Source organism: Cyprinus carpio, chromosome A16, assembly GCF_018340385.1.
Source record: "Cyprinus carpio isolate SPL01 chromosome A16, ASM1834038v1, whole genome shotgun sequence".
NCBI lineage: Eukaryota > Metazoa > Chordata > Actinopteri > Cypriniformes > Cyprinidae > Cyprinus > Cyprinus carpio.
The window spans coordinates 9,789,805-9,805,064 of NC_056587.1; the positions used below are offsets into that span (position 1 = coordinate 9,789,805).

At 41.6% G+C, this 15,260-nt stretch overlaps 1 protein-coding gene across 2 annotated transcripts; it reads right to left on the minus strand.

Annotated features, from left to right (window-relative positions):
* Nucleotides 1-14,452, minus strand: LOC109104771 (ataxin-1-like). Of its 2 annotated transcripts, none has more exons than XM_042772535.1 (3): nucleotides 14,217-14,452; nucleotides 4,454-6,539; nucleotides 1-4,341 (listed from the first exon to the last, which is right to left on the minus strand). In XM_042772535.1, the coding sequence occupies exons 2-3, from the start codon at nucleotides 6,329-6,331 to the stop codon at nucleotides 3,751-3,753; spliced, it is 2,469 nt and encodes an 822-aa protein (XP_042628469.1). In that variant the 5' UTR covers nucleotides 6,332-6,539; nucleotides 14,217-14,452; the 3' UTR covers nucleotides 1-3,750. The 2 variants fall into 2 exon arrangements, with proteins under 2 accessions (XP_042628469.1, XP_042628468.1); XM_042772534.1 differs by lacking the exon at nucleotides 14,217-14,452 and adding an exon at nucleotides 9,151-9,487.
* Nucleotides 14,453-15,260: the final 808 nt, after the last annotated feature.

Consider the following 15,260-nt stretch of genomic DNA (forward strand, 5'->3'; position numbering starts at 1 on the left):
TAAAATTGGCACAGTATTTTATTAGAGTGATTATACAGATACAATAGATTTATACTATATAGGAAGTCAATGAACTGGACATATTTGCCAAAAGTCGAGTCCGATGTTCCTTTCCATTTCACAAAAATCAAAACAGCTACAAAAACTAGCAAGCACCACCAAAGAAATGATCACTGACTTCACTGAACAGTCTTGGATGCTCTGTTCACATAAACACGCCACAGTTAGAAAAGTTGAGGTTGACTTCTGTCTTAATTGCTTTTTGTCAGTTTGTAGAAAAGGAGCTTGTCAAAGAATGAGAAAAATAGCACAGGTACAACGAATCACACAAATACAATCATTTACATTGAATATATCAGAAAATGAGAAATTAGTTGATGTGCTTTTTTTATTTTTTAAAGATAATTTTCACTCTGGCGATTGAGGTTTAACGGGAGGTACATCTAGATCTTCCTTTACAAAAAAACGAAACAAAACAAAACAATGAGATCAGTGTCTGTGTATGTTATAGGTCAATTTCTAGACGTCAAGTTTGGTCTTCCAACCCAAAATGAGGCCTTGTGGTATTGCTAGAGCTAATGCTGGCTATGGACCATTGAGGCATATGCATACAGCAAATTCTGACTGTCTTTGGATATATATAATATAAAAAAAGCCATATTGTTGATGCCCAACCTTGTACATACAACAGAAAGTTGTATTTTCCCATATGAATACATTTTCAATAGCAAGCACGCAAGTTACATTCGCAACATGTCATCATGCTAGTTAAAAGTTAGCCTGTTTTGTACATTGGGTGCATGTACAGTGATGGGCTGTAGAGGGCGCAATAGTCAGCCAGTGACTTCCCATGAGTCATAGCACTGGAGCTAAAATGAACACCAGCTCAGTTTTTGTAACTTTGAGCGTTTTTGCAAAAACGTAATACAGGAACAGAAACAGTCAGGCCAGTTTCTCAACCTGAGAATGCAGCAGGACTATAAATCACTACAATGCTTTCATGCCTTCAAGTGGATGACAGCCTTCTTTTTAAAAACAAACAAAAACGTTTTTTTGATGCAGATGATAATAATGATGATTGCTGTTGTTAGGTTAAAACAGAATAGCACACATTGGATAACAGAACGTTTGTTGCCACCAGTGTTGAAACCTGACTGTCTTTAATGAAGTTATCCACACAGTGCACAAACACACTGAGGTTTACATGAACATAGCTACACAGGAAAATAAAGAGAGAGAGAGAGAGAGAGACAAGTGAGAGAACAATGATAAACATGAAACGAACAACAATCCAGAAACACTGACACTTTTGTAATGGTTTTTAGTCTATTGTCATAGCACTGAATTTTCTACTGCCTTACCAATATCACCATTACAATAGGCTGTATTAAACATATTGTAGCTGTGTGGCTACTAATCAACAATCCCTTTCATTTCTCTTTCATTGTCCCCCCTCTTCAAAAGTGCATAAAATCCAAATCCAAATTGGACTGAATGTGCAATCAAGCATTACTTCTACAATATGAGGTCTATTGTGATTCCATCTGAATATAACCCTGGGCGCAACAATACCTTTTTTAAGTCAGTCAACAAACTGACGCAAGTGTAAAACTCTCACTCATGACCGCACATATAAAAATGTATAGTTTCTAGGTGACTTACAGAGCTGGCAATATGAAATGTTAACTATAAGAGTCCATACATACACTCGGCTTTATTCTTTAAAATGTCTACTTGTGCAAATAGCAAAATTCTCAAATGTATCCAAAGATTTTTTTCTGAATTTATAACAGCACTCATATGTATTAAACAGTCAGTTGAGTTAGATAAGAATTATTTTGTGACTGTTCCACACAAAAAATACATCTGAAGATAGTTCCATAAGGCTTTTGTTTATGGAATAGAGCAATTATATTTGTAATTTTAAAAAAAGTTTATGGATTATTACCTTATCTGTATCTGCAATTTTTCATTGCAGTGTACTAATTTAATTCCTTTAAAATTGTTTAACATGACCAGCACAGCTAAGATAAAGACAGAGAAAATAGGTCATGTGGATATTAAAATCTAAAAATAGTGTCTCAACATTTTTTTGTTTTGTTTTTTTGCAGAGAAGTTAAAAGTCTGACCATGACATGTTTAGGCCATTAGCAGCATACTGCTAAGTGTGGATGACACAGTGGATGACATACCTTAGTCTGAGCAGTAGCTATATATTATTTTGATGCAAACAAAAATTAGGCTGTGAGAGACTGAAGTATAGTCCATTCAGAATGTCTTGGGTCAATGTTAGCAATCCATTTTTGACCACTGGAAATTTAGATTTTCGGTGACAGAAGATTGAGCACAGCATAGCATCCTCCTTTGACCTACTGATTCTTACTATTTGAATTATCATATCTGGGAAAATTTTGTTAACTTTATTAGATGCTATATTAGATTCCTGTATAAACACGTTTCGATACAAAAAGGGCAATTTTGTTTGTGAGAAACCTGTCAAACGTGGTTTGTTTTGAACAACAAGGATGCTGTGTAGATTTAGTTGTATGGTAATTATATTGTGTCTTTAATAAAGAATTTATTATTGCAGCTGGACTGATTAAGACCCACAATACTTAAAATTGCGTAAAGAAGACATCATTATTGAAAATACTAAATGAGAAGTGCTTTGCATGTAAAATGGGTAATAATGCACAAAATGACTAACAGCACTCAAAATGGTCTGTTGCTGTAGTAACAAAACAGAGGTGGGAATGTTTCCATCCATTCATTCAACTTCCCCTAACCTTTCTTTAAAGTGCTAATTCTGACTTGAATGGAGACTTCTCTACATAGCCACTTTGACAATGTGAAGATTTTTCCAACGCTTACTCACTTAAGACTGAGATCACAGATCCGATCAGGCTGTCTGGTTGGGCTAACTGTTAAATGCACACATGAGGTATGTGAAAGCTCAGTATTGCATATCTACAAGACTATCAGCAATTGAATGAACAAATAAGTATAAATCATTTAACATTCATTGTTGTATCTTGATGCTTTACTAGACCTAAGTCAGATTCAAAGTAGTCACTCGAGCAAAACCTGTCACTCTCAGATGACATTATGTAAGCAAAAGGTTATTGGGGGCAGTAACAAGTGGGAGGCTGCTTCTGTCAAGAAAATCATGCTCACACAATTTATGGAAATCACTTGTAATCATAGTCACACAAATGACATGTCTTACTGTTAACCTTTTTCCATCAATCCATGTAACAGTCCTCATCCAGTAAAAGCCCTGATTATGAATGCATTCAGTACACATAAGAGTAGACTAACAGACACTGAATGCTCAGCAAGCTGAGAAAAAAGTGGTCGGACCTTGCAGCATACAACCCAAAACTGTCATGTCCACTTGATTTAAAAGAAAGTCTAAGAATTACTATTACATATGACATGACTCAAATGATCACAGACATTTTTGTGTAAAATGATCTAATATTACAGTAACCTGGGTATGAATTTAATAGGAAAGCAAAAAAGTACCAAAAAGAAATCTGCTTTTCCTTGTCCCTCTTAGAGTACATGGCAGTGACGGGGAAAGTATTCTGAGTCTCTGTTATTGAAGCAAAAGCATTTTCTTGGACACCAAGCAAAAATACATTTTATTTAGTTTATCACCATTATGTGATTTAATTAAGTAAGGCTAATTAATGTATATCTTGGTTAGAAACTGACTCCCCACCACTGCTCTATGGAGTTCTGAACATCTCAGCAACCTGTGCTGGAGCGGCCCTCAATGCTGACCTTCAGGTGATGTGGGAGGAAGGAAAATTTGGGTAAAATCTGAGGGTCCTCTTCCGACCTCAACATTTCTCCCCTCTCTGGTGCAGACCATCTCCTCTTGCGGCTAACTGCTCTCTCAGCACTAAATGTGTAGGTTTTTTCTGCCTGGTTCTGGAGGTTCACTTGTGTCTGAGGATTTATGCCCCCATTCTCTAAGAGGGTCAACACATTTCTTTGGTTGGAAGTCTCAACCAGTGTTCCTGCACTATTTTCCACTCCTGATGTAATTTTTTGTCCTTTCTTAAGATCCTCCATTTGGGTTGGTCTTTCCTCACTTGGCCCATAGTTTTTGTCTGGTTTCAAAGTATTGTTGTGTTTCGTCACAGAGTCTGAAAAATTATCTTTCTTTTGAATGCTATCATTTAGGCTTTTAAGGGTGAGAGAAATACAAACATCACCCACAGATAGTTTAGCACAGGATAGTGCTAGCATCTGGGTGGTGCGGTCAGGGCAGCAGGATGACCAACCTTGACCAAACACAAAGAAAGGGTATTCCACTAGAACCTCGACACAGACCTAAAACAGAACAAAACAAAAATAATGTTTGAGTTCAAATGGTTCATTCAGCTCTACTGGAGATTACTGCTAATATGATAAGTGAGCTTGGATAAACAAGAAACTGACTCACCTGGGCTTTGTTCTCTCCCACTGAGAACTGTATGATGACAGCATTGGGTGTGCGGCTACACTCTATGTGCTCTACAGTGCTGGAGTCAATCTTCAGTTCTCCACTCACCTCCGCACTTTGCACAAAGTCCTCTGTGCGCAGATCCTCCACACGCTTTAGTTCACCGTCTGCCAACTGAATGATAGAGCCCTTCATGAAGAATGGTGGTAGGCCCGCTGATGGTGATGAGCTGTGAGGGCTTGTGGATGTTGGAGGTGTTACAGGAACTGGAGATCCCACCACACTGGCTGAAAGAACAGGCAGCTGTATTTGGGTTGGACTTGGGACAACACAGGAAGCTTGACCACCATCAGAGACTGTGATGTCTTTACCATTGGGTAGGACTGAAGCTGCAGCTGCAGGTGGGGATGTATTAATAAAGGTCTGAGGCAGAGCTGTTGATGCATTGGCTACACTGGGGATTACAGAACAGCGGGTGAGCTCTGGCTCAGCAGTAGTTGGATTGATGTTAGTGGCACTCACTGGAATGAGCAAGGAGGGGTTGCCTGAGATCACCACGTGCTGTGGCAGGTTGCTCTGATAACCAGTTACTGCTTGCTGGTGTCCACCAGAAGCACTGGTGATGTAGCCAATAATTGGGAGCTGTGTTGCAGAGTAAAGGCTGGTGGAGAGCTCTTGTTGGGGAGTGTTGTGAGGAGCCTGCAGGAGTGTGTGTGGGGAGATTGTGGAGGCAGGAGAAACTTGGCTGTCTGAGGAAGTAAGGGCAGACACTCTGGACATTGGTTTGCCTATGCAGATCCCTCCTCTCTCAGCAAGGTGCAAAGATAAGTGGTCCTTACCCAAGATACTTTGGAGCTCTGAGTTGTTGTTTGCTGCAAGGTGGCTACTGGATACCAACATCAGCGACGTCTGCAGTCCTGTTCTGTCATGAGTGCTGTAGTCTGCTGGGAGAAGAACCTGAGCTTGGGTCTGGAGGCCCAGGTCGTGGTTTTGCTTGTAGCTCTGGTCGCCTTCTGACTGGCTAGAAATTACTTTGGCAGTACTGTGCTTGACCACGGCAATCTCCCCTAGTGTACCATTCTGCATCTCTCTGTGATGGGAGTGCTTTGCAATGAAGCCATCTGTGTAATGTAGAACCACTTGAGAGGGGGTAAGGGCCAGGGCATGAGGGGCAAGGACTGCTGAATGTGGATGGATTTGAATCGGCAGTTGGGCAGAAGGGGAGGAAACTGTCAAACCCAAAGGCGCACTCTCTACCTGGATGCACTGACTGTGGGAAACATTTGGTATAGAAGAAATCACACGATGATTCTGTGAATCAAGGCTGGATGCTTGAGAGATGACAGCTGTTGTGGCCAAGACCTCTTGTGGTGTCCTCCGTGGCTGTGTTGAACTAGTCGTGGATGGCATAATCTGTGAAGAGATATAACTTGTATAGGGCCCTATGAGCTGGAGATTGGGGGGAAGTTGTGTGTATTGGACGGAGCCTATAGTTTGAGGAAGGCTTGTGGAGAGAACCGTAGGATTGGATGTTAGCACGGTAGGCCCAGAGAAAACTCCCCTGTATGTGGAGCTGTTGGAAGAGAATGAAAAGCCAACAGATGTAGTAGTTGGAGGATATTCCGTCACCACAGTGAGAGCCTTATTTGATGGTGGGGGGCTGTCAGGCTCAGCACTGTTGCTCTGTGATGGGCCTGCATTGTTGGGGATGTGGGCCATGCTAGCCATGGTAGCAACGCTGGCTAGCCAAGCCAAATTCTCTCCACTCTGGCTGTCACTAACAGCAGCTGACACCAGCACCTGCTTCTCTTCCAGAGCTAAAATCTCCCGCTTTTTTGGCGGAAGGCACTCATTACAACGCTCCTGGTTAGACTTCATGGTCTTTGAGCTTTTCCCGAATTTTAACCCACTTGTCTTGATCAAGTTGTTTTAAAGTGCAAAGTAGAACTCAGTTGTTAAGATATTCAGTGTTCTATAACTTTGCTCCACTATTACTATAGTCTTGCCCATTGTCAGGACTCTTGTCGTGAAAGGATCCATGTGCTTCATGTGGAATCATCTCTCACTGATGGATATTGGTCCGTACCTTCATCAGACAGACACAAAACAAAAACAAACACTGAGTGTATTCTGAACAAAGTGTATTCTTTATGCACTGTCTTTGATTCTATGAAACTAACTCAAACCTATATAGTAGCTTATTGTGTGATTTTTGATCTTACAGTAGCATGCTTTCAGTTATGAAGGCCAAATAAAGAAATAGTTTTAAATGGAATACATTTGATTTTGTAATGCATTTATGAATGATGCTCACACTGTTTTATTTGAGTGATACGGGATGGATCTCTAAGGGGCTACAATGAACATGTCTACATAATCAAATGTTAATGTAAATCGGCCTCATGCCTTAAAGACTAATAATGTTTGCATATTCATACAGTCCTCTACATAAATCAATGAGAATAAAGAGAGCACAGGATTAAAACTTAATATGTGGAAAGAGTGTGTGAACAGGAAAAAGATGAAGGAAGAGTAGCAGAGAACACTGGCTCTCCTGACCCACATTGAGCTCTGCCTGCAAGCGAGCATAGTTATTGAGTTAGAGTGTAACAGTGGAGAAGAAAGAAAGAGAGAGAGCAAGAGAGAGTGAGGGAGGGGGAATAGAGGGAGGGAGAGATCCCTTCCCCACAGTAGATCTGCACCAATCACTGTCCTACTTTCCCCTACAGCTTACACCACACACAGCCATTAAATGCTTCAGTCTATTGTACACAAGAGCACAATACACACACATACACATCAGCATATCCATTGGACTGATACGCGCTTATGCATATGTGATTTGGTGCAGAGTGCTCATGTATCAAAGAACAATAGAACTGTAGTGATCACATAGATCACAGTCTTACACAGCTTTCAATGCACATAGCATAACAAAACTACATTAAAACATTACATATAGATATAACTGCATTTCCCTGGGATGCATTTACTGGGATCAATAAACATTTTTGTCATACATTATCAGATCCTAAAACAAGATGAAAAACACAAAATTTCACAATACAGGTAGACCAAATTGTTTACCATTAACCTAAAAACCAGAGAGACGGTCATTCAAGTGACCGTAAAAATGCTTTAATGAGAAACTGAATCAGTGGAATCCTCTCAACACAACCCAATCCTCTTCTGAGTGTCTATAAGACTTCTGAATGTATTATTTGCATGGACTTTGTGTTTCTAAGATGTACTTCTGCCTTTAGCATATTTGAATACAGATGCTTGCTGGTTCCTTTAGAAAAAAAAGTGGAACAGCTTAGAGGAGAACTTAGGAGGGAATGTTTGTGAGAAAGGTTCAAGAATACCTAAATTTCACAAATTATTTGTGTGTCTGTATGTGCATATTCGCTATTTCTCTTTTACTGGGTGTCATATTGGTTTATTTCCATATTGGTTTATGTGTTTATTTCCAGGGGGTTTCAATAAGCACTACTGAAATACACCAACAATTCTAAAAAGCTAACTCAACCTAAGCCTGCAAGGCAATATACAGCCACATAGACATAAAAGTGATGCTTCATGACTATTCTCTTACTTCTTGTGACTGATTCAGTGCCACAAAGCTGTAGTTCATATTAACAATAGTTGGATTTTCTTTTGAGGAACCTCAGTGAGTCTTTCCATTGACTACTATTGTTGTTAAATTAAGCTTAACCATATAGTTAACTTTCAGAAACCATTCTTTTACAGCTTCAAGACATTGTTTAATTTGTTAAGTAAAGCATTGTAGGTTATTTCAGTTGTAGACACACACACACACACACACACATTTGCACACACACACTCACAGTGTGGTTGAGCCAAAGAGCAAGAAAGATTAAAAACTTGCAGTATCCTTCTAGTTCTTTAACAGTAGATTTCATGCTCTGCAGGCCTGCCGTAGTTCAAATGTCATCAATGCATCATATTCATACCTATAAACCCACACAAAGACATTAACACACTGAATGAAAATACTCCCCTTTCGTAATTTATCTGCCACACAAACAAAAATAGTGTCACATAATTTTGCTATGTACTGTATGTAACTGTCTGTGCACAGTGTGTTAATGCAAAATCCCCAGGAACGTATTACTCACAGGATGCTGTGACACCTTTTTCAATGATGTCATCTCAGAGATGCCTGAACCATTGCCAATGATTGTGTATACAAATACAAATATAACTCTGAAATGAAATGCTCATATTAACGTCTTTCCTCATAAAACACGCCTATATACTCAAAGGATTTTCACTCATTTCCATTTAGTGCCTGTAAGCAGCTCCTGTTTGCACTTAGCGACCTTTTATATGGGTGCCTGTCCCTTTAAAAGGCAGTCTAGGGAGTCCTAAGCTAGACATGAATCCAAACAGAGCTGTTGCTGCCTTTACAATGACTAAAGCCTGTTTCTCTGCTCTCTCTCTCTCCCCATAAGCAAGATCACAACATACAGAATGACACTGAAAGATTTGCACAGAATTGCAACTATTTCTGCAAAGCCTATTGGTTAATATTAGCTATAATAACAATAGATTGTTTTCTCACATACATGCACATATTTCCTTCCCTTCATGGAATACGAGAATAATATAGTATGTGCAATAAGCATGTATGAATCAACACCAAGCAAATATTTCATCTAAGGGTGATGTCTTACCTTTCTTTATAGGGGTGCATTTAATACCTTTCTCTCTCTCTCTGTCTCTCTCTGCACTACGAGTGTAACTCACTCTACCCACTGGCAAGCTGTCCTTTGTCCAGGTTTAGCTCTGCTATCAGGTCACACGCGCAATCCTCTGATTTATGTTTTCTTCCATGTCCAATGTTCCCCCCGCCTTCACTTTCCTCCACTTCCTTCGACAATTGCTCAGAAGGCTGAGGGTAAAGGAAGTTCCCTCCTCTGCACTGTTTCACTAGCCCTACATGTGAGAGCTACAGCGTATGTTATGCAAGGCAAACAGACTGCCAGCTCGCTCGTTCGCTCGCACTCTCTCTCTCTCTCTCTCTCTCTCTCTCTCTCTCTTATGCTCTTCACACATACACACACAGAGCTCTAGAGAACACAGCTCCTCCTCCCCCAGTCAGCCTCAGCAGCCTCATCAGGTATTCATTCAAAAAACACACTCTACTTGGCAGTGCGCCCAGACTACGAACACACGGAGAGAGAGAGAGAGAGAGAGAGAGAGAGAGAGAGAGAGAGAGAGAGGGAGGGAGAGGGACAGGGAGAGGGAGAGGGAAAGAGAGCGAGGAGGAAAAATTGTGAGCGAGGAACCACGCACACTAGAAGAAACATACTCGGTTACTAACGTAACCTTGGTTCCCTAAGATACGGGAACGAGTACTGTGTCTTTTTTCTCCTGAACTGAAGCCTTTTTTTCAATCATGCAGTGAAACTGCACGGCCATTGGTTCGTACTGTGTATAAAAAATTAACCAATTGCTCAGCAGCAGAGCTGCATGAGCCTATGGCGACAAAGGCTGCCAAAGCCTGCCAGAATGGGCGGGGCATCTGGCTATATAAGCAGGCGTTCACCACAGGATCCTAAGGTTACTTCAGCTGAAGCAATGACTGAATCGTGTGGCTACATAGCATGGCTAGCAACACAGTACTCGTTCCCGTATCTCAGGGAACCGAGGGAGTACGTTCCCTGTCGATACACTCATACTGCATCTGCTGAGACGCTATGGGAACACAGTACAACCATGCCATGCTATGGTAGAGGAACAACTATAAGTATCATAACTTCCATAAGCAAACAATGTCCATAGAGAATTTAATAACAACCCAAGGCTAAGACGGGCTGAGCTTCTTGAGGTCACACCGGCATGGTTAATCGTTCCAGAGTACTCCTGCAACTTCGGCACCCTGGGGTTGAGAGCTGACAGGTGAAATAATGCCAGAGAGCTTGAGTGATATGGTAGGAGATTATCCTGGCCTGCAAGGCAGGGACTTCCAGGTTGTAAAACCTTGTGATTGTGGATGGCGAGGCCCAGCCGCCTGCCTCACAAAAATCCGCAATGGACACACAGCTGGACCATGCCCAAGATGAGCGATGCCTCTGGTAGAATTGGCCTGTACCCCAATGGGACATCGAAGGCCCAAGGAAGAGTATGCTAGTGAGATGGCATCAACTATCCATCTTGAGAGTCTGTGCTTCGTGACCGGATGCCCTTTGGTGTGGTTACCAAAGTTGACAAAGAGTTGTACCGACCGTCTATAAAGGGCGGATAAATAGGGCACTCAATATAAATTCTCAGCGCTCTGACGGGGCAGAGCAGAGATAACTCTCTGTCCTTTTCAGAGTGATGAAGCACAGAGAGCGTAATGACCTGTGCTTTGAATGGAATGGAGAGAACCTTTTGGTACATAACCATGCCTTGGTTTCAGGACGACCTTTGAGTCGTTAGGCCCAAATTCCAGGCAGGCAGGGCTAACGGAGAGCACCTGCAGGTCCCCTATTCATTTTACTGATGCTAGTGTCAGAAGCAGAGCAGTCTTCAGCGACAGTGACTGAATGTTGGTAGACTGTAGCGGCTCAAAAGTAGGGCCCTTCAGGGCTCTCAGCACAGTGGGCAGATCCCATGAAGGCACCCTTTGAGAAGCAGATAACCGCGCTGTTTCTGCGCACCGATTGGCCTGCAGTAGGGGCATGAGAGCCACCACACAGACTTTGAGAGTGGATGGGAAGCATCCTTTATCCAGCAGCTTTTGTAGGAATGACAGCACCTCTGACAGATTGGAAGTAGGAGGGTCTTTGCCGTGGTTTAGACACCATGTGGAAAAAATAGACCACTTGAGGGCGTAGGGGCATCTCGTAGATGGGGCTCTAGCGAAATTGTTTAAGAATCGCTATGGGAGACTCGAAGGCTCCCGTCGAGCGGCCAGAGGTGTAGGGCCCATAGATCAGGCCGAGGGTGCCATATTGTCCCGTTCGCTTGAGAGAGGAGATCATGTCTTAATGGAATAGGCCAAGGGGGCTCTACCAACAGCTGAGTCAGAACCTTGTGTTTTTGTTCCCTGAATCGCCTGATTACCTGTGGGATCAGGTCAATTGGGGGAAATGCATAAAGAAGGAGGCTGGGCCAGTCATGGGCCAACACGTCCTTGGTCTTTGAGTAATAAATTGGGCAGTGAGTGTTGTCTTCTAAGGTGAAGAGGTCTACCTCTGCCCCGCCGAAGATCTCCCAGATCCTCTGAATCGTCTGCGGATGGAGCGTCCACTCCTCTGAGGGGACATTGCTCCTTGATAACATGTCTGCTCCTTGATTCAATTTGCCCGGTATATGTGCCGCTCTCAGCAAGCGCAGGTTGAGTTGAGCCCAATTTATGTAGGACACCACTGACATGTTGTCCGACCGGATCAGTACATGGATACTGTACCCTTTTAGGAGTGGCAGGAAGAACTGACAGGCTCGACACACTGCTAGCATTTCCAGGCAGTTGATATGGAAGACTTTCTCCACCTTCGAACAGTGGCCAAAATTCAACCTTTGCCCAGTGCTCCCCAACCTTTGTTGGAGGCATCTGTCATGACAACTGTCCTTCTTCATACCATTCCCATGGTTACACCCTGTTCCATCTGTCGAGAGCTCTTCCAGGGGGCCAGGGCTGTTATATAGGCCTGATTCACCCTGATCTGCAGCCGTCAATGATGCCACGCATGGGATGGAACCTGTGGTTTCAGCCAGCACTGAAGGGGGCGCATATGAAGCAGACCCAACTGTAGTGCTGGCAATGCCGCAGCCATGAGGCCCAGCATCCTCTGAAACGTTTTGAGGGGGCGAGTGGTACCAATCTTGAAGGAGGTCGCCAGCCTCCGTATGGCCATAGCCCGTTCCGGTGCGACTACAGCTCTTATTTGGGCTGAGTCAAAAACTGTTCACAGCAACGATAATCGTTGGCTGGGGAACGCTGAAAATTGATGCTGAGTCCCAGGCGCTCTAGATGGCTGAGGAGGAGGGTCCTGTGTGATATTAACTCTGCCTCCGACTGAGCCAGAACGAGCCAGTTGTCGAGGCAGATGAGAATGCGGATTCCCATCTGTCTCAGAAGGGAAAGAGCTGCATCTATGCACTTCATAAAAGTGCGGGGGCAAGGGACAGCCCAAAGGGAAGGACCATGTATTGATAAGCCACTCCCTCAAAAGCGAATCTCAAGAATATAAAAGTAAAATCATGATGGTTGAAAACATTACATTATTATTGAGTTAAACATAAACTGAAAGGCATACAAGAACACACAAATACAATCATGTATTATTATAATCCAAACCACATACATATACACACCTACATATAATCACATACACAAACATAGAAACCCGTATGTCTCCCACATTAAACATGCAAAGTAGTTGCAGTTCACCCTCAGGGGGGGACCCTATGCAAATACAGTTACTCGCTCAGTCACAAACGCTCACATACAAAAGTGTTTTACTTTTGCGCACAACCTTGAGAAGTTCTGAAAACACCCTGTGTTCAAAACATGTGCTGTCAATGAGGAGAAATGCAGGGAACATAAAAAAAGCCATCAGCAATATATAACCTCTAATATTAGCCTGGCCTGCTTTACTCTCTCTAAGCAGATCCCAGCACTGCACTGGATGTGTTTGCCAAGCCACAGACAGATACAAAGCCACCATATAGCATATGAAAGCAAAAACATTGTCTTTGGAAAACTCACTAACCATAGACTTCTCGTGGCCAACCATTCACACACACGGACGTGTCTCAGTGTGCCGTCTTCTTGTTGTTGACAATGAGGAATCCTAATCTTTTTGGTGTCTCTAACATAAAGGCTTAGAATTTTAAACAAACTAATAAATAATAGAAATTTTAAAACAGACGCTGTAAAATTTAATTGTCATAGTAACATACCTAATATGTACTACTGTAAAATATATATTTAAATAAATTACTACTTGTATTCAGCCAGGACACATTATTTTGATCAAAAAGGAGGAAGGTGGTGAAGATTTTTATAGTTTTAAAAATGTGTATTTTTTATATATGTTGTTTTTTTTTGAATATTTTAGTTTTTACAAAACATATTGATATAGTAAATGTTTCTTCAGCACCAAATCACCATATAAAAATTATTTCTAAAGGATCATGTGACACTGAAGACTACAGTATTTTACCAACTCCAAGATTTTGAAAAAAAAAATCTATTATTAAAATTGTATATTATTTAATATTAATTTCTAAAGTTACACAAAAAAACGACTTTCATGCTAAATATAGAGAATTCTACCCATTATTATTATCTCTGTTAGAGGCAGCGAGTGTCAGACAGCTTTGGCAGAACCTGTTGATCAGACTCAGAGAATACCTGTACTGTTTTCACCCTGGACGGGTCAGTGTCTAAACCCTACAAAGCCCTGCAGAGAGACAGTCTTTGATATCTCCATTCCTTCTAATAGCAGGAAATTTTGGGAGGCCTGCTATGTCACTGTTTGTTGAGGTATTGCCTTAACCAGTCACTGTGGTGATGAGATGAAAGAGCTATGAGGTGTTCTGTCTTAGCTGCCAGTCTTAGCTTCTGCTTTCTTCTTTTGCTAGTTTAGCTCTCACTCTAATAAATCTCAGATTAGACAAACATAAATAATAAGAGAAAAGTTAGGTGCATTCAAAAAGATACACATTTAACTCAACTCAAAGTCACCAGTGTAAAACCATCAGGAGTTTCTCTGCAATGATCTATTTATGACAGGAATGCACTCACAATTGTCCATGATTAGGTCCACTTTCTTCTCACAGACGTCCAATCACTTTTGCAAACCTCTAGATGAAAAATTTAATCTCAAAATTTTATAATCGCCATTTTGTTGGCTATATTAAGTACTGACACCTGTTCACTTCTCACACTGAACTTTTCTGAAACTTCTTAGAGACAGTGAGGCATGTCCTAACATGTCCAGACATGTACAAGGGGGAACACAAGACCAGAACTCATGCTGATATGTGGACTTTGCAGTTGACACAAACATAAGATATGTAGAGCAGCGGTTCTCAATTCTAGGCCTTGTCCTCACGACCCCTTGATCTGCACATTTTGTATGTCTCTCTTATCACTTCAGACGTTTGTTCTATTCGAATGTAAATGCCCTGCGAAGTGGACATCACAGGATATTCCGCCATGATTCCAGTTCGAAGCAAATGTATATGTTCCATTCAAAGTGCATTGAAGTGTGCAAGACGTGAATTTAAATTGTATTTATTTACTGAGGTATATGATGTCAAATTTGTCCATGTGTGTGAAGACATAGCGCAGTGCAAATCGGTGAATGAATGTTCCGAAGTGAAGTTAACTTCAACAGATTTCCCCTGCTCAGGGAGTAGGGAGCAATGAACACTGTGTAGGGACTATGTCAATGGGAACACAGTTCATGCACTGAGCTCACTTCTAACAAGCTGATTATCTGAATCAGGTGTGTTAACAAAGAGAGACATAACAAATGTGCAGAGCAGGGGGTCGCGAGGACTGGAATTGAGAACCGCTAATGTAGAGGACCAACTTAACACAGAATTTAGAGCTGCAATATTTTGAAAATAAGTTAATTATGCTAAGATTAGGGCATTCACATATAACAAGGAAAGAGATCGAAGTGTGTTCTTGTTTGGATGCATTTGAGAGATAGATTTAAGAAATTTTAAATGATTTTATATATTTCTAGTTTGAAACCTGTGAAGTGAATTGTGAGATGAGTTTAACGTCTCATGTGTCACAGAAACAATATAGTAAAGTGAATAAAGTGAATAGCAAATA